Source organism: Cnephaeus nilssonii, assembly GCF_951640355.1.
Source record: "Cnephaeus nilssonii genome assembly, chromosome: 10".
Lineage (NCBI taxonomy): Eukaryota > Metazoa > Chordata > Mammalia > Chiroptera > Vespertilionidae > Cnephaeus > Cnephaeus nilssonii.
The window spans coordinates 19,172,597-19,193,121 of NC_137081.1; the positions used below are offsets into that span (position 1 = coordinate 19,172,597).

At 40.2% G+C, this 20,525-nt stretch overlaps 1 protein-coding gene across 1 annotated transcript in view; it reads left to right on the forward strand.

Moving 5' to 3' along the window:
* The first annotated feature begins 2,187 nt into the window (after positions 1-2,187).
* Positions 2,188-20,525, forward strand: part of ATIC (5-aminoimidazole-4-carboxamide ribonucleotide formyltransferase/IMP cyclohydrolase) — a 32,482-nt gene continuing 14,144 nt past the window's right edge. The window contains exons 1-11 of the mRNA XM_079782513.1: positions 2,188-2,321; positions 2,626-2,752; positions 5,117-5,193; positions 6,316-6,382; positions 11,114-11,202; positions 11,729-11,880; positions 12,180-12,336; positions 14,622-14,747; positions 17,285-17,392; positions 18,035-18,120; positions 19,180-19,269. Coding sequence (XP_079638639.1) covers positions 2,303-2,321; positions 2,626-2,752; positions 5,117-5,193; positions 6,316-6,382; positions 11,114-11,202; positions 11,729-11,880; positions 12,180-12,336; positions 14,622-14,747; positions 17,285-17,392; positions 18,035-18,120; positions 19,180-19,269 — 1,098 coding nt within the window. The 5' untranslated portion in view covers positions 2,188-2,302. The remainder of the gene's footprint in view (positions 2,322-2,625; positions 2,753-5,116; positions 5,194-6,315; positions 6,383-11,113; positions 11,203-11,728; positions 11,881-12,179; positions 12,337-14,621; positions 14,748-17,284; positions 17,393-18,034; positions 18,121-19,179; positions 19,270-20,525) is intronic.

The window sequence follows — 20,525 nt, forward strand, 5'->3', positions numbered from 1 at the left end:
TAAAAAAATAAAAATTTTGAAAATTTGAAATTCATATGCAGGACAGATGCTGAGTGTCTAGGTACTATTTATTTTTCTCTTATTACTAAGTCTCAGCATTATTTTATTTTTTCTTTGCTACCTATTTTCTATAAAAACCTTGTCGATATAAGAAATGTCCAAACTTGTAGATAATTTTTATAAGAGTTTACTTGAGCCAAACTGATGAACTGTGCAAGGGAGCAAGACCAATAATGCTCCTCAGAACACGCTTTGTGGCTTCTTTTAGGCACTTTACTTGACGGAGGACAGACACCTAAGGAAGACTGGAGAAAGCAAGCAGGGGGTTATTATAGCAGTGGATTTTCAGCCTTTTTCATCTCATAGCACACAGAAACTAATTACTAAAATTCTGCAACACACCAAAAAGTATATTATATTTTGGCCCATCTGACAAAAAACAAAAAAAAAGGTATAATTTTGATCCACTCACACTGATGGCTATTGTTGTGTTGGCTGTTGTCATTTTTTTTAAATTACTTTATTGATTAAGGTATCACATATTTGTCATCAACCCCCCCCCCCCATTCCCTTCTCAAACCCCCCCACACGCATGCCCCCCTCCCCCTGTTGTCCATGATCACTGGTTAGGCTCATATGCAAGCACACAAGTCCTTTGGTTGATCTATCTCCCTTGTCCCCACCCTCCCCTACCATCCCTCTGAGGTCTGACAGTCTGATCAATGCTGTTCTCGTTCTTCAGTCTATGTTGTTCATCTTTTCCCCTAGATGAGTGAGCTCATGTGATACTAGGAATACACTTATAGGAACCGAAAATGAGACAAGCATGTTGTCATTTTTTAATTTGACAATCTAAGGGAAAAGAGGTCAGCATGTTTTAAAAATTCTTGGGGCACACTGGTTGAAAATCAGTGGAGTACAGGATAGTTAAGATTTTGTGCTCTCTTGAGAATTAATAACTTCAAGGGGTATTATTTCTAGTATTTCAAAGTTGTGTTAACCTAGATGCATAAAAACAATGGACAGGGCTTGCTTAAGGCAAAGATAAACCTTTTATATGACTGGGGCTGGGGCATGACTACCCACCAAGACCTGCCCAGTCAGGAATTTATGATCAGATCACCCGGTGAGGTTAAATTCCATAGAACTCCTTTTTTCCTCCACAGCAACGAGAAAATAGGCTCCTTTCTGCAGCTGTGAGCCCCAGCTGAAGAATAAAAGATAGGCAGTAGTATTCTTTTGTAATATAATTCTAATAAAGAACAATTTAAAAAGTTTCTGTAGACAGTAGTATATATATATATATATATATATATATATATATATATATATATTGTATTTTCAAAGAGAAATGAATATATTCAGTTTTCCTATTTTTTAAATATATTTTTATTGATTTCAGAGAGGAAGGGAGAGGGGGAGAGAGATAGAAACATCAATGAGAGAGAATCATTGATAGGCTGCCTTCTGCATGCCTTCTACTAGGGGTTGAGCCCACAAGCCCATCATGTGCCCTGACCAGGAATCCAACAGTGACCTCTTGGTTCCTAGGTCGATGCTCAACCATTGAGCCACAGCTGGACAGTTTTCCTATTTTTTAATGAATTAAAAATAAATCATTCTTCTTCTTCTCCGGTGTGACTCAAATAATATTTACTGATTTGCAAGGAGATGCAGATTTCAAGCTATTTTGTCATGTGGAATCAAAAACTCAAATGAACGTCCACTTCGTTTTGCCTCTACTATGGGAACTGTGGAGTCAATCACTTAATCTTTAGGTCTTCCGTTTTATTTTATTTTATTGTTTGACGTATTAAAACGCGAGGATGGTAGGTGATGGCCAAGATGCTGTCTACCTTTGCCACTGCACGAGCTTCCCCTAGGATTGCCCTTACAGTCTGCACCAGTGCGTTCGATGCTTCCATCTGCCTTCCAGCCTCTGGGGGCAGGCTGCGGGGGCCCCGGGCGGCGGCTCCTGCGCCCTAGGGCTGCCCCATTCCCAGGGCGGGGACGAATCAGGCCCGCGGGGCGAGGTTGGGACGGGAATCTTTCAAGTGTAGATTTTGGAAAGTCAGAAGGAGCCCCACCCCGCCTTCCCTTTCAGCCCCGAGGCTCCAATTTCGGGTCCTACAATGAGCGGGGCGGGGCGCGGGGCGGGGCGGCGGGTCAGGTGACCCATCTGGTGCCCGCAGGTCCCGCCTCGCTCTCTTCCGGATCGAGAGCCGCTGGGCCGCTCCACCTCCCTTTACACGTGGTGTCTGCCCTGCCCCCCTGCTCGCGCCGGACCCCTTAAACGTGCACCATGGCACCCGGCCAGCTCGGTGAGCCCCTCGCGCGTCCTGGGTGATGGGCGCAGCGCCGCCCGCGCCCCGATGCGCCCTCTCCCCGCGGTGGCGGGCGCTGGGGGGCCGGCTGCGCCGCAGGCCTGGAGGCCCCGGCCCGCCGCTGTGCGCTGCCTGGGCTCCGAATGAGGCCCCGAGTCTGGGCCGGGGGTGGCGTGGGCGGAGGTGATGGGGGCGTGAGATCCGTGACTGCCCTTCCCAAAACGCACCCCATCCTAAAGGCCTTGGAGAACATGCTGTCAGGTCCAGCGACTGGGGGAGGAAAACATGTCTTCTCTTTCAGCCTTATGTAGTGTCTCTGACAAAACCGGCCTTGTGGAATTTGCCAGAAACCTAACTTCTGTTGGTTTGAGTCTGATCGCTTCTGGAGGGACCGCAAAAGCGCTCAGGGATGCCGGTCTGGCGGTCAGGTAAGGCACAACTTTGTGTGTAGGTTGAGTCCCATCAGGAAGTAGTAAGATCACGTTAACCAGAAAGTAATGCATGCCAGGCACTGTGAGTGAAACCCTTTATTTACTCGTGCCTACAGTGCTGGGAGGTGGGCACGCTGCTGACCCCTTTATAGATGAGGAAAGTGCTGCTCAAGTTTACAGAGGTAAGTTAGGTGAGAACCCCAGATGTCCATTTCAGCCCCCCCCCCCCCCCTTCCAAGCCACTTCTTATAAGAAATTAACTTAGGCGGGCTGTTTGTTTTGCAAGACAGACTTTATAATTTTGCATCATCTGTTTTTGACTGGCTCTTTAGGACACTGTTGACATCAAGATTCAAGCCTGCCTCCCTTCCTTTAGCATCTTTGGTAACCATATGAAGTCATAAAATCTATCATTCACTCATTCCTTCACCCACATCCATTCATTACCCCGCGGAAGTGATAGGGAGAAGGAATAATAAGCAAAAGAAAAACCAGGCTGCAGTTCTTGACCTCAAGGAGGTGGCATTCTGGTGGGAGAGGGAGTCACCACTGAAAATGGAGAAAATGAAAAAGGCTTTAATAAGCTGATGTGAGAATTCAGAGGAAGGCCATCCCCATCCTGAAATATATGTTAGAAAAGGAGTGAAAGATCTGTCTGCTTTTTTTTTTTGTCATGTGGACGATGTTGCTACTTGACCTCTAGATCCATGGGATGGTAAAGTATTACCTTTTTCCTCTTGTAATCCTGCCCTAAGTGGGCAATACACAGCTTCCCTAAATTCACTAAGTTCATATGGCAAAAATGCCTCGCTGTATATGTTCCAAAGTCTTTTTTGCTGCACCACTCTGATGTTTGCACCACAACCCCTAAGAATCATGGGAGGTGGAGCGGTGAGAAGACAAAGTCTGAACTGTTCTTTCCATTCTCCTCAGTGTGGGATTGTTTGTAGTTGGACCCTTCAAGTTAAGCAAGACCCTCTCTGTATCCTCTTTTCCCCCTCCATCAAACTTTGTATTATGGAGACATTTCAGACATAAAAAGAGAGAAAAGTATGAGCCCTCGTGTTGCATACCTATCCTCCAGTTTAAATATTTATCAACTCTTTAGTCTTGTTTTATCTATCTGTACCTCTACCTATTCCTGGTTTAGCCCCATTGTGGTGATGTCTTTTTTTTTTTTTTTTTTTAATTTGGGGATGTCAATATATTCCCTATTAAAGTGAGACTGATTGTTTACATTTTTAAATATATATTAACTCACATAATTCCTACACCAACTAAGTATAGATTTGTTTTGTTTGTTTTTTGTTTTGTTTTTTTAGCAATTATCCTCAGTTGGAGAAACTGGATTTTATTTTTTTAAATTCTGGGAAAGGGAATTTTTTGAAAGCATTTTTATTGATTTTTAGAGGGAGAGAGTGAAAAAAATCAATCGGCTGCCCCCTGCTACAGGGGATCGAGCCTGCAACCCAGGCATGTGTCCTGACCAGGAATAGAAGGGTCAACCTTTCAGTTCACTGGATGACAACCAACTGGCCAGGACACAAAGGGAATTTAAAAAAATGTTTTTCTATTTAATTTTTTAATTTATTGATTTGAAAGAGAGAGAGGAAAGGGGGAGAGAGAGAGAGAGAGAAACATCAATTTGTTGTTCCACTTACTTATTCATTGGTTGCTTCTTGTATGTGCCCTGACCAGGGGGATTGAACCCACAACCTCGGCACATCTGGAAGATGCTCTCACCAGCTGAGCTACTGGGCCAGCGCTCTGGGAAAGGGAATTTTAAATGGAAAATCATAATGTCACCAACTTGTCTGTTTATATTGGAACTGGGAGTCCTTGGGCAAATTCAATCATTTGCAAATGGCCCTTAATCTACTCAGGAAATTCTGTATTCTATTGGTGGAGTTTGCTGTTTTAAAATGTTTATAATTTTTTTACTATAAAGGCTATATATGTTCATTGTAGAAAATTTGAAAAATGTGGAAAACTATAGAGAAGGTAGTAAAATGGTTTATAATTCTTTTAACATGTTGATGTATTTCCTTCAGTGTTCTTATAATCATTTATTTTGTAGAAGATACTTTTGCTTCATTTAACATATAAGGTGGGACAAAAGGAAGTTTACAGTTGTTTGTGTGGAAAATAATACAATAATAAGTAATAATATAAGAATAAATTGTTTCAGATATAACTATAAACCTACTTTTGCCCCAACCTGTATTGTAGGCTTTTTTTTTTTTTCATGTAATTAAATTTGCTTGTAAATTATTCCAGAGAGAGGGTTCATGTCAGCTTGGTAATGTGGATCAATATTTAAATTTTTTTCAATTTTTCATATTTCTATTTATCTATTTTCAGAGATGTCTCTGAACTGACGGGGTTTCCCGAAATGTTAGGGGGCCGTGTGAAAACCTTGCACCCTGCAGTCCATGCTGGTACGTAGTGGGTATTTTCAATTTAAAATAATCAGTGGTTTTCAGGATTAGTTTAGTTGATTACTTTGTAGAATAAACAAGGAAAAAATCCCTAGGTTATATTGATTGCATCAACATTTGCTGCTAAAGTTCATAATACATTAGAACTTTTTGAAACTCTAGTTTGCTTTTTATGTGATGAATTCAGATTGTTTTCTTTTGCTTGCTGTTAGTGCTAACCTGAGAATTAACTTAGTGATAGTTCCTGCTGGAGTTAATGAAAATATTTAGATTTTATCATGATTCAAACTTAGCATACAGCATGACCATATAACTGACTTTTAAAAGAATTCTTTTTCAAAGTACTTTACTTTGTTCGTTCATCTGAGACAACGAATTGCATATTAATCAAAAATAGTGAAAAACAAGTATATTGCTAACTTACCAGTTACAGTAAAATATGGCAGAATAAAAGGCTGTAAGGCTAAGAATTAGACAAGCCATTTACTTATTGGAGCATATAGATTAATGAAACTGGCAACAGTTATGGGAAAATTCCTTTTACATTTTGTTGATTAAGAAAAGAGAAATCAAGGGGCCATAAATGCTGATGGAAGGAGACTTGACTTGGGGTGATGAACACACAATACAAAAATAATTGATGTATTATAGAACTATACACCTGAAACCTATATAATTTTATTAACCAGTCACCCCAATAATTCAATAAAAAATTTAAAAAAAGAAGAGGACTCAGGAACTGATAAAAAATACTCTTTAAAAATATATTTTTATTGACTTCAGAGAGAAAGGGAGAGGAAGAGAGAGAAACAAATGATGAAAGAGAATCATTGATCGGCTGCGTCCTGCAAGCCCCTTACTGGGGAATCAAGTTCAAAACCCCAGCATGTGCCCTGACTAGGAATCAAACCGTGACCTCCTGGTTCATAGGTCAGTGCTCAGCAACACTGGCTGGGCAAAAAGAGATTTTTAAATATACCCACTAATCTTATTTTAACTCTGTGTTTGGTATTCTTAATTAGGCTATATTAGAATTTTCAACTTGATTGAGGAACTATATTGGAAAGAAGTGCCTTATTCTGGCTTATTTTTTGAACTAATATTTTAACTTTGTTAAATTAGGAATCTTGGCTCGTAATATCCCAGAAGATAATGCTGACATGGCCAAACTTGATTTCAATCTTATAAGGTAAAAATTCAAAGTTGAATTTTTAATACAGGAACAAAGATGAAGCGTATGCCAAACCTGATGCCCCTTTTTATCGAGGGGAACACTTAAAGTTTAAGATTGTCTAATAACTAAGCTGTACACCTAAGACCAATACAAAATAAAATAAAGGAAGAAAGGATTACCATTAGGTTTAGTTTTATAATTGTTGACTATAAACATTTATTGAGTACCTTCTGTGTCATGTTGTACATGCTAGCATTTTGATTTTGCCAAGTACATATTACCAAAATGGGTACTTAAGCTAAAAACAACCTTTGCTTTTTTAGGAAGTTGTGATGTAAATTTTCATAGATATAAGCAACTTAATTATTTGTATAAAGTTATTCACTTGTTTCTTTTAACCCTTTGCACTCGCTTGCTTTTTTCTCGATTCCTTTATTCTACTCGGGATTTAATTTTTTAAATACCCCAGATTTTACAAAGCGCGGCAGTAGAATAAAAAACTGGAGTTTCTTTTCATACAAACTTATTTATTTGGATTTTTTTATATTTCAAATTATTGATACATTCAAAGAGTAATTTTAATCTCGACATCCGAGTGCAAAAGGTTAAATATATAAACAGCTTTATTTGGATACAATTCACATACCATTCAATTTCCCAATTTAAAATATACAACTCAGTAGTTTTTTGTATATTCAGAGTTGTGCAGCCATCACCATGGTTAATATTAGAACATACTTATCACTTCCCTCAAAAAAAAAAAAATAGCCATTAGCATTCATTCTTCATTTCCCCAAACATCCTCTAGCCCTAGGCAACCACCAGTATATTTCTGTCTATATGGATTTACCTGTACCAAACATGTCCGATCAGTGGAATCCTAGAATATGTGGTCCTTTGGAATTACCTTTTTTGCATGTTATAACATCAGTGCTTTGGCGGGGTTTTTGTTTTTTAAGAGGCAACAAGCACTTATTTGAGATTTTTTTTTTTTTTAAGCTATTCCCGAAAGTTCTGATTCAGGCAGAAACCTAAAAAGTGTTTTGATTAGGAGACAAAGGCAAAAGGCATTTATGAAAAAGGGAAGGGGAAAATTATATCACTAGAAGAAAGGCATTTCTGTTGGTGCAAATAAGCTGACAGAGACACTAAGTCTAAACAGTGTTTTTAATTTTCAGTTGGAAGTCATCAGTTCAGTAGTCAATATAGAGTGTCCCCCAAAAGGGCAGTTCCTATGGGATGGCAGCTCCAACTCAAATTTAAAGCTACTCGGTTTATATTATTTTTTTATTTTCCTTCTTTTGATCAAGATATTTCCTTGAAAGCATCACTGATCAATTATTAGAAAGCAGCACTATCAGTAGTTTTTGCTGTAAAATAATTCATTATATAAATACTAGAGGCCTGGTGCACAAAAATCGTGCACAGGTAGGGTCCCTAGACCTGACCGGTGGGGTGATGGGGGGGGGGGCCCTGCTGGCACCCACCTTGGCCGGCCTGGCACTGCCCACTCGCCGGCCCCACCCCCCACTGCTGCCGCCAGTCGCCTCCCTCTGCAGGGCGACTGGCAGGGCGATCAGGTGGGGGGGGGCCTGCTGACACCTCCTTGGTTGATCTGCGGGCTGGGGACAGCTCCTGCATTGAGCATCTTCCCCCTGGTGGTTAGCATGCATCATAGCAACCAGTTGTTCCGTTTGGTCGATTTGCATATTAGGCTTTTATTATATAGGATACCTCATTTGTCAGTTCATTAGTTGATGAACATTTGGATTGTTTCTATTTTTTGCATGTTAAGAATAATGCAGTTATGAACATTTATGTACAAGCTTTTTTTTATGGGTTCATATTTTCATTTCTCTTAGGTATATACCTACGAGTAGAATTCCTTGGTTTTATAGTAACTCTATGTTTAAACTTTTAAGGAACTGCCACACTGTTTTCAAAGTGCTACATCATCCTATATAATAAAACCCTAATATGCAAATAGATGGAACAACTGGTCACTGATGCGCACTGAACACCATAGGGCAGACACTCAATGCAGGAGCTGCCCCCTGGTGGTCAGTGGGCTCCCACAGGGGGAGTGCCACTCAGCCAGAAGCCAGGCTCACAGCTGGCAAGTGCAGTGGCAGGAGCCTCTCTCGCCTCCGCAGGTGGGCGGTAAGGAGCGAGGGGTATCCTGGACTGCGAGAGGGTGCAGGCCAGGCTCAGGGACACCACCACCACCCACCACGACCCCTACCCCCCAGCCCCCACCGCCAGTGCACGTATGTCGTGCACCAGGCCTCTAGTTGTACATAATACCCTGAAGCATTGTATAAGGACCCTAATTTCTCCACATCCTCACTAATATTTGTTATGTATTATTTTGATTTGGCCATCCTAGTGGATGTGATGTTGTATCTCATTGTCATTATGATTTACATTTCCTAATGATGTTGAGCATCTTTTCATGTGCTTATTGGCTATTGTGTATATCTTTGGAGAAATGTCTGTTCAGATCCTTTGCCCATTTTTTTTAATTGATTTATTTCTCTTTTTATTATTAAGTTATGAGAGTTTGTTTTATCCCATTCTGTGGGCTGTTTTCACTTTGTGGTGTCCTTTGTAGAGTTTTTTTTAGTATTATACTTATGTCTTTGAATCTCTGTAAGTTACTTTTTATGTAGAAGTGTGAGGTAGAGGTGCAACTGAATTCTTTTGTACTGGCTACCCAGTTGTCCCAGCATCACTTGTTGAAGACTATTCGTTTCCTATTGAAGGATCTTGGCACACCTGATCTATATCTCTGTTGTTATGCCAGCGCTATACCATTATTGTAGCTTTGTGGTAAATTTTGAAATAGAGAAGTGTAAATCCTCCAACTTTGTTCTTTTTTTTTTTTTCCTTTTCAAGTGTGTTTTGGCTATTCAAGGTCCCTTGCATTTCCATATGAATCTTAGGGTCATCTTCTCCATTTCTGCAAAAGAAGGAAGTTGAAGTGGGATTGTGTTGAATCTGTAGATCAATTTGGATAATATTGCCATCTTGGCAATATTAAATCTTTCAGTCCATAAACATGAGATGTCTTTTCATTTGTTTAGATTTCCAACAATGTTTTGTACTTCTTCATACACATGTCTTGTACCTTTGTTAAATGCATTCTTAATTTTTTTTGGTTTTGATAGTATTATAAGTAGAATTGTTTTCTTGATTTCACTTTCAGATTGTTCAGATATCCTGCAACCTTGCTGAACTCATTTATTAATGCTAATGGTTTTTTTGAGTGTGGCTTTCTTAGTATTTTCTATTTATAAGGTCATGTTACTTGCTAAGATAGCTTCACTTCTTTCATTAGTCTTGATGCCTTTTATTCCATTTTCTCTGCTAATTGGCCTGGCTGGAATCTCCAGTACACTGTTAAATAGAAGTGGTAAGAGTGGACCTTCCTGTCTTGTTCCTAGCTTAGAGGAAAGCATTCAGTCATTCACCTTTAAGTATAAAGTTAGCAATGGGTGTTTCTTAAATACCATTTATCATGTTAAGCAAGTTCTCTTCTTAATTTGTTGAGTGTTATCATGAATGAGTGTTCAGTTTTGACAAATGCTGTTAGTGCATCTATTTAAATTATCAGGTGGTTTTTGTCCTTTATGTTACATTAGCTGTTTTTTTAGATGTTAAACCAACCATACATTCCTAAGCTAAACCATACTTGGCTATGGTATAGACCTCTTTTAATATTTTGCTGGATTCAGTTTGCTGATAATTTGTTGAGGACTTTTGTGTCAGTACTTGTAAGAGATACTGGTCTTTTTCTTGTGACATTTTGTCTGGGAAATGTTCTCTTCCTCTTCTCTTTTTTTATTAGTTTTTCCAGTTGAGCTTATTTCACTGGGGAACCTGCAACAGAACTCCTCACATTGCAGCCCTAGGAGTGGACGTGCTTCACTAGTTGTTCATTTTCGATCAGTTCTGTATTTTAAATTGTTCTCTTGGCCTTCCATTGTTTTTCCTTTTTAATTTAAATTTAATACAATATTAGTTTCAGCTGTTCACTCGAGTAGACATTATGTAACTTACTAATTGATCATTCCAATAAATCTTGTACCCATCTGACACCATATAAAGCTATTAGAATATTAACGATGTATTCCCTTTTACATCCCCATGACTATTTTGTGACTACCAATCTATACTTCTTAATCCTTTCACCTTTTACCATCATGGTATATGACCTCCCTGAAGACAAAACAAATAAAGTTTTTTGATGGTTTGATAGTGTAATGGGCAGCAACAATGTGTACTGAGAGCATCTGCTTTTAACCCTTTGCACTCGCTTGCTTTTTTCTCGATTCCTTTATTCTACTCGGGATTTAATCTTTTAAATACCCCAGATTTTACAAAGCGTGGCAGTAGAATAAAAAACTGGAGTTTCTTTTCATACAAACTTATTAATTTGGATTTTTTTATATTTCAAATTATTGATACATTCAAAGAGTATAAAAGTAGCTGCTACCGATGCTAACCGTGTCGAGTCACACTCGACATCTGAGTGCAAAAGGTTAAGCTACTTCTATTAACCTATGCTCAGCCACATGGGAGATTTTGACTTTTCAACTTAACTTTAGAATTCTAACCTGTCAGACTCACAGTTTATGCTTTAGATCTTTTTTGGCTTTTGGTTGTATATTAATTGTGACTGACTTATTTTTTCTACGTAGCTGCCATGTAAGTTGAATTTTAATGACAGGTATGTTCCTCTTTTAGAGTTGTGGTTTGTAATCTGTATCCCTTTGTGAAGACAGTGGCTTCTCCAGATGTAACTGTTGAAAAGGCTGTTGAGCAAATTGATATTGGTAAGTTGGGAAAACCATTATTTGAAGACTGACAGAGGAGAGGTTTATTTAAATTTTAAACAAGATTTTGTTTTGAAATTCACTATTGAGGGAGTAGGAAATAGTTACTGCTCCCAGATTGTACTCTGGGATGACTCTAATTCATCTATATTTTCGCAGCTATTTCTTTTTTTAAATATACTTTTATTGATTTTAGAGAGGAAGGTAGAGGGAGAGCTAGAAACATCGATGATAAGAGAGAATCATTGATCAGCTGCCTCCTGCTCGCCCCACACTAGGAATCAAGCTTGCAACCAGGGCATGTGCCCTGACCGCAAATCGAACCATGACCCGGTTCATAGGTTGACACTCAACCACCGAGCCATGATGGCTGGGGTGCAGTTATTTCTTTGTGTAGGGATTCACTTGGGTTGTCTTTTTCCCTTATTGTTTAAGTCAAGAATTAAGTAGAAGTCTGTGTACAGTGACTGTATTGCAAAGAGGTTAAACCGATGTGAAAATACAAATCCAATTTTGTTTTTGAAAGGTGGAGTAACCCTGCTGAGAGCAGCAGCCAAAAACCACGCTCGAGTGACTGTAGTGTGCGAACCGGAGGACTACGCTACCGTGTCCACAGAGATGCAGAGCTCTGACAGTAAAGACACCTCCTTGGAGACCAGACGCCAGTTGGCCTTGAAGGTGGGGTGCACTTTTATGTGGTGCCTTGTTTGCAAAACCAAACAGTCCTCAGTTCTTACTAGTTTGTACCATCCACCAGGGCTCTGCTTGGAGGGAGCTGCTACCCTTTTGTTATAAAAGAAGAGACCAAGTATTAGAGAGAGATTCCCTTAAAAAGATCAACAGAGAATTGGAAAGGGAATAATTCACAGTGCTATTTAGTATTATTTGGGGTGTAGTTGACTATATGATAAAATAAAACCATCCTGTTCCCACTGGGAAATGCTGCTTGTGGTTCACCGAAGTTCCACTTTTTGTAGGCTTTCACTCACACGGCACAATATGATGAAGCAATTTCAGATTACTTCAGGAAACAGTATAGTAAAGGAGTATCTCAGATGCCCTTGCGGTACGGAATGAACCCTCATCAAACTGCAGCCCAGTTATACACACTGAAGCCCAAGCTTCCCGTCACAGGTAAAGGCTGAATGTTCGGGTGCATGGTTTGCTGTGTCCATAATTTACATTAGGGTTTACTCTTTGTTCTGTATTCTGTGGGTTTTGGTAAATGCATGTCATGTAGTCACCTCAATAATATCACCCAGAATAGTTTAACCACCTAAAAATTCCCTGCATTCCACTCCTCTCATGCCTGCAACCACAGATGTTTTTACTGTCTCCATAGTTTTATTGTTTCCAGAATGTTATAATGTTGGAGTCATATACTATCCTGCCTTTTCGCACTGGCTTCTTTCACTTGGCAGTATGCATTTAAGGTTTCTCCATGTCCTTTGGTGACTGGAGAGCTCATTTCTTATCACTAAATATATTCCATTGTATATGGATGTACCATAGTTGGTTTTTCCATTCACCTATTGAAGGACATAAAAAAATGAAAGGACAATTTTTGACAGTTATGAATATAAGCTGCTAAAAACATTCAAGTATAGGTTTTGTGTGCCCATGTTTTCAACTCATTTGTATAAATACCTAATATTTTTGCCCAACCCCTGTGGCTTAGTGGTTGAACATCAACCTATGAACTCAAAGTCACAGTTCGATTCCTGGTCAGGGCACATGCTGGGGTTACAGTCTTGATATCCACATTGGGGGGCATGCAGGAGGCAGCTGATCAGTGATTCTCATCGTTGATTTTTCTATCCCTCCCTCCCTTTCTCTCTAAAATCAATAAAAATGTTTTTTTTTTAAGTTTAAAAATAATAAATACCTATTATTTACTATTTATTGCCATTTTGTTTCTCCTATGCCTCTCCCATAAGCTCCATGAAGACAGTGAATTTGGGGAGGGATGGGGGGGCTATTTTATTCATAGCTAATATCTCAAGTACTTAGGACAATGCCTAATATTGCAGTAGGTACTCAGTAAATTATTGTGCGCGCGCGTGTGTGTGTGTGTGTGTGTGTGTGTGTGTGTGTATGTGTGTGTGTGTGCGTGTGTTTATTTCAGAGAGGAAGGGAGAGTGAGAGAGGGATAGAAGCATCAGTGATGAGAGAGAATCATTGATCAGCTGCTTTCTGCATGCCCCATACTGGGAATCAAACCCATAATGGGCATGTGCCCTGACCGGGAATCGAACCATGACCTCCTGGTTCATAGGTCGATGCTCAACCACTGAGCCATGCTGGCCAGGCCTCAGTAAATATCTGGCAAAGTTTTACATTTAAAAGTATTTAGTACCTAAGATAACATAAAGGAAATGCAATTATTTATAAATTTTATTTTAATTAGTGGCCCACAATTTTTTAAAATGTGCTGAACTTACAAATGTTTATTCATAAGAGGTATTAACTTCTAAGAAATCCTGCCATTGTTAAGAAAATGCAGAGCTCTGAATGGCAGTCTTCATTTTAACTGTGTTTCCAGTATAGGCAGAAGTGACTGAGTTGGATGTAAATGAAGAAAAAAATACACTTTTCCCTGCTTTCACAGCTCTTGGCACTTTGGTTTGTGATATTATGTCTTAAATCAACAAAGCTTGTAACTTAAATTTTATACTGTCTCTGTAATTGCCATACTTGATTAATCTTAGTTCTTTACTGAAATGGATCCCTGGTTATAGTGTTGTCATTCTATCTCCCTTACTGGATTGCTGTTTTAAAAAAATTTATTGATCTCAGAGAGGAAGTGGTGGGGGGGGGGGAGAGGGAGGGAAAGAGGGGAAGAGAGAGATAGAGAGAGAGAAACAAACATCAGTAATGAGAGAGAATCGTTGGTCGGCTGCCTCCTGCATGCCCCACACTGGGGATCGAGCCTACAACTGAGGCATGTTGACCAGGAATCGATTGCTGTTTTTTAAAAAAAAAATTTTATTGATCTCAGAGAGGAAGAGTGGGGGAGGGGGGGGGAGAGAGAGAGAGAGAGAAACATTAGTAATGAGAGAGAATCATTGGTCGGCTACCTCCTGCATGCCCCACACTGGGGATCGAGCCTACAGCCGAGGCATGTTGACCAGGAATCGAACCGTGACCTGGTTCCTAGGTTGACACTCACCCACTGAGCCAAGCTGGCTGGGCTCTGGATTGCTCTTGGTTTATTTCTACATTGGCTGGATTTGGTAGTTTGTGTGCACATGTGCTTGTGTGTTTTAACTTTTCTCATCAAGTTCTTATATATGTTTGTGTAGATCTGTTTGCCTCTTCACTTAAAACAGATTTGCGCAGTTCTGATACAGGCTTTAAGAAATGTACACATATCTGACCTATTGACCGGGTGGTAATGTTTGTACATTTTCTATATGTAGTTCTAAATGGAGCCCCCGGATTTATAAACTTGTGTGATGCGTTGAATGCCTGGCAGCTGGTGAAGGAACTCAAAGAGGCCTTAGGCATTCCAGCGGCTGCCTCTTTCAAGCACGTCAGCCCAGCAGGTAAAGCACTGCATGCCGGAGCTGTTCCCAATGCACTTCCTTCTCATTGTAATAAGGACTGGTGAGTTCCTGTGGGGATGTAGACATTCTGTGAAGTCTGAAGCCATACTTTCCCAAGCCTGTTAACACTTTCACTATAGTAACATCATAAAATCTGATAATAAAGTAACACACAAAGATATTTACACGCATACATCATTGTGAGATGGGAAGATTAGGAACTAGTTGTCTTGGGAGTGGAAACATGAAGTTTTAAAAAAGGAAAAAGTAAAATGACTTAATGCAGCGTGACTAAATAGTTGCCCACATGTTGGAAGATGGAACTGAGCGGCCTAAAGAAGTTATTCTTAGGACACTTTTATCTGTAACTTTAGAGCCATCGTGTGAGATACTTTTCTGCTTTTTTACATTTAAGTCAACATCACCAGATCTGTTGACAGTCCAACACATAAATTCGTCCTCCGATGTTGATTCAATGTTAAAGTGACGTGAGCCGGGAAGAAGTAAACGTCATATGGTGTGAAGCAGGATAGAGAGTCAGTAATGAAGTAAACCAGCTTCATACACATGCCTGGGGCTGGCCAACTTCAGACACGTGGCTCTGTTTTCAGAGGCCAGAAAGGGGAGGTTCTCTCCTCACCTCCCCTACAACTCTATTCTTTAACTAGAGGCCCAGTGCACGAATTCGTGCACGGGTGGGGCCCCTCTGGGTGGCCTGCAGGGATCAGGCTGAAACCCGCAGTCCAACGCCGCCTGCAGCTCCTGCTCATCCCGGCCCCACTGCGTCTGCCACGGGTTCGTACCCAATCAGTCTCGCGCTGCTGAAGCAGTGCTCCCAGCTGTGAGCCCTGCATCTGACCCCCTCCCGAAGGCAGTGGCCTGCAGGATTGGGCTGAAACCGGCTCTCCGACATCCCCTGAGGGGTTCCAGATTGCGAGGGCACAAGCCAGGCCAAGGGACCCCACCAGTGCACAGTGGGGCCAGAGAGGGACCGCGGGAGGGCTCCAGGGTGTATACGGCCCATCTCGCTCATTCCCCATTGCCGGACCCCAGCAGTAAGCTAACCTACCAGTCAGAGCGTCTGCCCCCTGGTGGTAAGTACACATCATAGTAACTGGTCGACTGTCTGCCTCCTGGTGGTCAGTGCACATCATAGTGAGTGGTTGAGCAACCTTAGCATATTATTAGCATATAACGATTTGATTGGTTGAACAGACGACCGGTCACCAGATGACCAGATACTTAGCATATTAGGCTTTTATTATATAGGACTAGAAGCCCAGTGCACGAAATTCGTGCACGGCAGGGGGTTGTCCCTCAGCCCAGCCTATACCCTCTCCAAACTGGGACTCCTGGTGGGATCGGGCCTAAACAGGCAGTCGGACATCCCTCTCACAATCCAGGACTGCTGACTCCCAACTGCTTGCCTGCCTGCCTTCCTGATTGCCCCTAACCACTTCTGCCTGCGAGCCTGATCACCCCCTAACCACTCTGCTGCCAGCCTGGTTGATGCTTAACTGCTCCCCTGCCAGCCGGTTTGCCCCCAACTTCCCTCCTCTGCCAGCCTGGTCACCCCTAACTGCCCTCTCCTGCATGATCACCTCCAACTGCCCTCCCTTGCAAGCCTGGTCCCTCCCAACTGCCCTCTCCTGCTGGCCATCTTGTGGTGGCCATCTTGTGTCCACATGGGGGCAGGATCTTTGACCACATGGGGGCAGCTATATTGTGTGTTCAGTGATGATCAATCTGTATATTACTCTTTTATTAGATAGGATAGAGGCCTGGTGCACGGGTGGGGGCCAGCTGGTTTGCCCTGAAGGGTGTCACAGATAAGGGTGGGGGTTCCCTTGGGGTGTGGGGCGGCCTGAGCGAGGGGCCTGTGGTGGTTTGCAGGCCGGCCACGCCCCCTGCCAACCCAAGGGGAGGCCCTGGTATCTGGAATTTATTTTCCTCCTACAATTGAAACTTTGTAGCCTGGAGCGGAGCCAAGCCTGGGGCTCCGGCAGCCATTTCTGTGGCAGTTAATTCACCTTCTACAATTGAAACTTTGTAGCCTTAAGCGGGTGAGCCCGGCCAGGGTGTGAGGAAAGCTTTGCTTCCCCTGTTGCCGCCGGCAACCCTGGCCTGCTCTCTCAAGCTCCATTCTGCCGCCATTTGTTTGAATTTGTTTACTTTCTATAATTGAAACTTTGTAGCTTGAGTGGAGGCTTAGGCCTGCAACGGCTATGGAAAGCTTGGCTTACTCTGTTACCTAGGAAACCTTGCTCTCTGTGTCTGTAGCCATCTTGGATTGGGGTTAATTTGCATACTCACCCTGATTGGCTGGTGGGTGTGGCTTATGTAGCAGAGTGATGGTTAATTTGCATATTACCATTTTATTAGAGAGGATTATCTGGCCAAGCAGATTTTTGTTTAATTTGGCACAGGTGCTAGAAATTATGCTGCGTAGACAATGTTAAGAAAAATGTTGTCTTGATTTACGAGTTGACAAGTAATAACTTGAAGTTTTTGGCTTATTTTATGGTTTTCTCCATCAGGCGCTGCTGTTGGAGTTCCCCTTAGTGAAGATGAGGCCAAAGTGTGCATGGTCTATGACATGTATAAAACCCTCACACCCATAGCGACTGCATATGCACGAGCAAGAGGTCAGAAGAATAACGGGGGTTTTGTGGTGTTTGTTTTGTTTGTTTTTTTAACAGAAAAAGCAATGTTTTATCTGAAATAGAATAAAATAGTAATAACTCTGTTTCATTATAAGATTTTAAATTATCTTTTTTATTTATACTTCTGAATGATTGTATGAGTGCCTCAGAATAAATTTGTTTATAGAAGTGTGTTAGCATTTTAATGTAATAAATGGAAACATAATTGGAATCTGATGCATGTAATTTCAGATTAGGCTGTTGAATGCATTTGAATTGCTTAATATATGACTAAAATTGCATGGTTATTCTCAGCTATACTGAATTTGGTTAGAATTATGTTTCATACATATCTAATTTGTGAGTTTAATAACCTGTGAATGTTGTTATAACATTTATGGGAGATTATCAAGAAACCTGATGTTATAGTTTACCTTCTATAACAGGGGTTAATAAACTATGGTTCATGGACAGGATCTAGCCCGCCACCTGTTTTTTGTAAATGTTTTGATTGGAACAGGGCCACGTCCCTTTGTCGATGTTGTGTCAATGGCTGGTTTAGAACTACATAGGTCAGTGGTCACACGAGAAACCATGTGGCCACAAAACTTAAAAAAAACCCACTATCTTAATTTTTATTTTCAGGGGCCGATAGGATGTCTTCATTTGGTGACTTTGTTGCCCTATCTGATATATGTGATGTCCCTACTGCCAAAATTATCTCCAGAGAGGTTAGTGGGCATTCATGTATCTTGATCCATATATGACTGAGTCAAGCTTTATTTGTTCAGTGTTTACTGAAACCGTAACCTATAATAGTTATATTTATACCATGTATAAATTAATTTATCATTTAGAATGATCATATGTTATGTAGAACATGAATCTTGACTGGATTATAATTTCTAGATTTAGTGAATTAATGTTTCAAATACATATTTGGCTGTGAAGATAAAGTTTTAATTAACTTATTTAATTCTTTTAAATTTTCTAATAGTTGTTATCTTAATTCCAAAGTTATTTTTTCTGAAGAGCAAAGGATGCCATCTTGGATGGTGATGCAATAATGAACTTTACTGTAAAGCTCCATGAGTCTATAACAAAAGAGATTATATAATGGGAAAGATTATAAACTACTCTGAAAAACTAATCTGAGTACCAAACAAGTATTCCAGAAAAGTGAGGGTGGTGCTGGGAGTGAGGAGACAGAAAAAAAAAAAAAAAAAAGATAGCTCAAATAGCTTAAAGAGGGGGAAAAAAAAGGTAGAAGTGAAGGCTTAAAGGGACATGTGGCTTGACAATATTTAGGGATTCTTCCCATGACCACTGTCATCTCCAACCAGAACATTCTCTTTCTAGTACAAAACACCACCCCATGAACAGAATAGTAAGTAATCATTTTTCTTCCTAAGGGTATTAGAGCAAATCATTCATATATTGGTTAAAATGCAAATGACAACCAAAAACTTTGAAAGGACAGCAGATGAGATGAGTTCAGCTATAGAAAGTTATGTTCTAACATAGGCTTATCTTTCCCTATCTAGTACAGTAAGTATGTCCTCACTTAAGGTTGTAGATAGGGTCTGTGACTTTAAGCAAAATGATGTATAGTGAAACCAATTAATGACTTAAATAAGATTAAGTTCCTCTGGCATCTCATCCACAAAATGACATTATTTGAGGGCCTGCTGGATTAGCATTATCGGTTGGAGGTAGAAACCAGAATATGTGGCAGCATTATTTGATTAGGTGTTTTGTAATTTTTTAAAACAGAAAATACTTATTTATAGGTATCTGATGGTATTATTGCCCCAGGATATGAAGAAGAAGCTTTGAAAATACTTTCTAAAAAGAAAACTGGGAACTACTGTGTTCTTCAGGTTAGTGAATTTCATGTCTGAAACAATGCTCTTTCATTTTGTGTCCTTTCCCCCACATTTAATCTGTCCTTGCTGACACTCCTGAATCCTGCCTTTTTCTTTTTTAAAAAAACTATTACTGGGTTTAAGATGAGGGTACCTTCCTTACTCTTAATAATAAATTTCTAAGAGGTTCAAATAGTGTATTTACACGGTTTTCTATTCAAAAGGTATTACAGGCCATTTGAAGAAAAGTCTCCCAACCTTCCCTCTGCCATGGTTACCTTGTTTAGGAGCATCTAATATTTAAAATGTCCTGCTGATTTTTCCTGAAATACATGTTTAGCAATTATGTGCATTTTTTTTTTCCTTTTTTTCCCCCCTCACTGACAAAACACAATGCTTCACCATCTTGGAATTTTGTCCTATGTCTGTGTGTCTTATCTACGCAGTTATCATTCTTTAGCTGCCACACAATCCCTGCAATGAATTACCAGGGAAAGAGTCTTAGGAGAGAAATTACGTCAGTGCTATAATTTTGATACTTCTAGATATTATACAACAAATTTTGTCTTAATGAGGATGTGTAAGGTTCCCTATTTCTCAATGCCATTGCCACCACTGTGTTCTTAAACTTTTTCTTCTCAGCAGTAAGATAGATGAAAACGGCATCTCATTGCAATTTTAATTTCTCATTCTGTATGGGGTAAACATCTTTTTACATTTAAGAGTATTTTTACTTTCTTCTTATGAACTGTCTGGCATACTCTGCTTATTTTTCTAATAGGTTGTTGAGATTTTTTTTCTTACTGATTTTTGCAAGCTCTTAAGTATTAGGGAAACTAGCCCATAGTTTTATTTTACAATGATAAAGCAAAGAGTTAATTGAGTTGAAAGTAAAAACTCATTGCTGCTGTTTTTCAGTAAGTATTGATGTCAGAAAGTGTAGAATCTCAGCTCCATATAATGGAAGTTGTTGAGTACTTACCCTTCATTGTAAGATGCCAATAATTGTGTCATTCACCATAGATTCCACATCAGCTTTTTAAGGAAAAGTACCATTTTAAATATACTGGTGCATACTTTTTTGTCCAAGCTACTTGATAACAAATTCAACCATTCAGTTAGCTGCCATTGTGTTCTCTAATTTCTTAATCGTGTCCTGTGTTGTTACTTAAGAGTATTAAGTACATACGGCTATTAGTGGTTATGTGTAGTAACATGAAGAACGTTCTCCCACAGGCACCCAACCAGGGCCTGGGCCAGGGAGGAGCCTG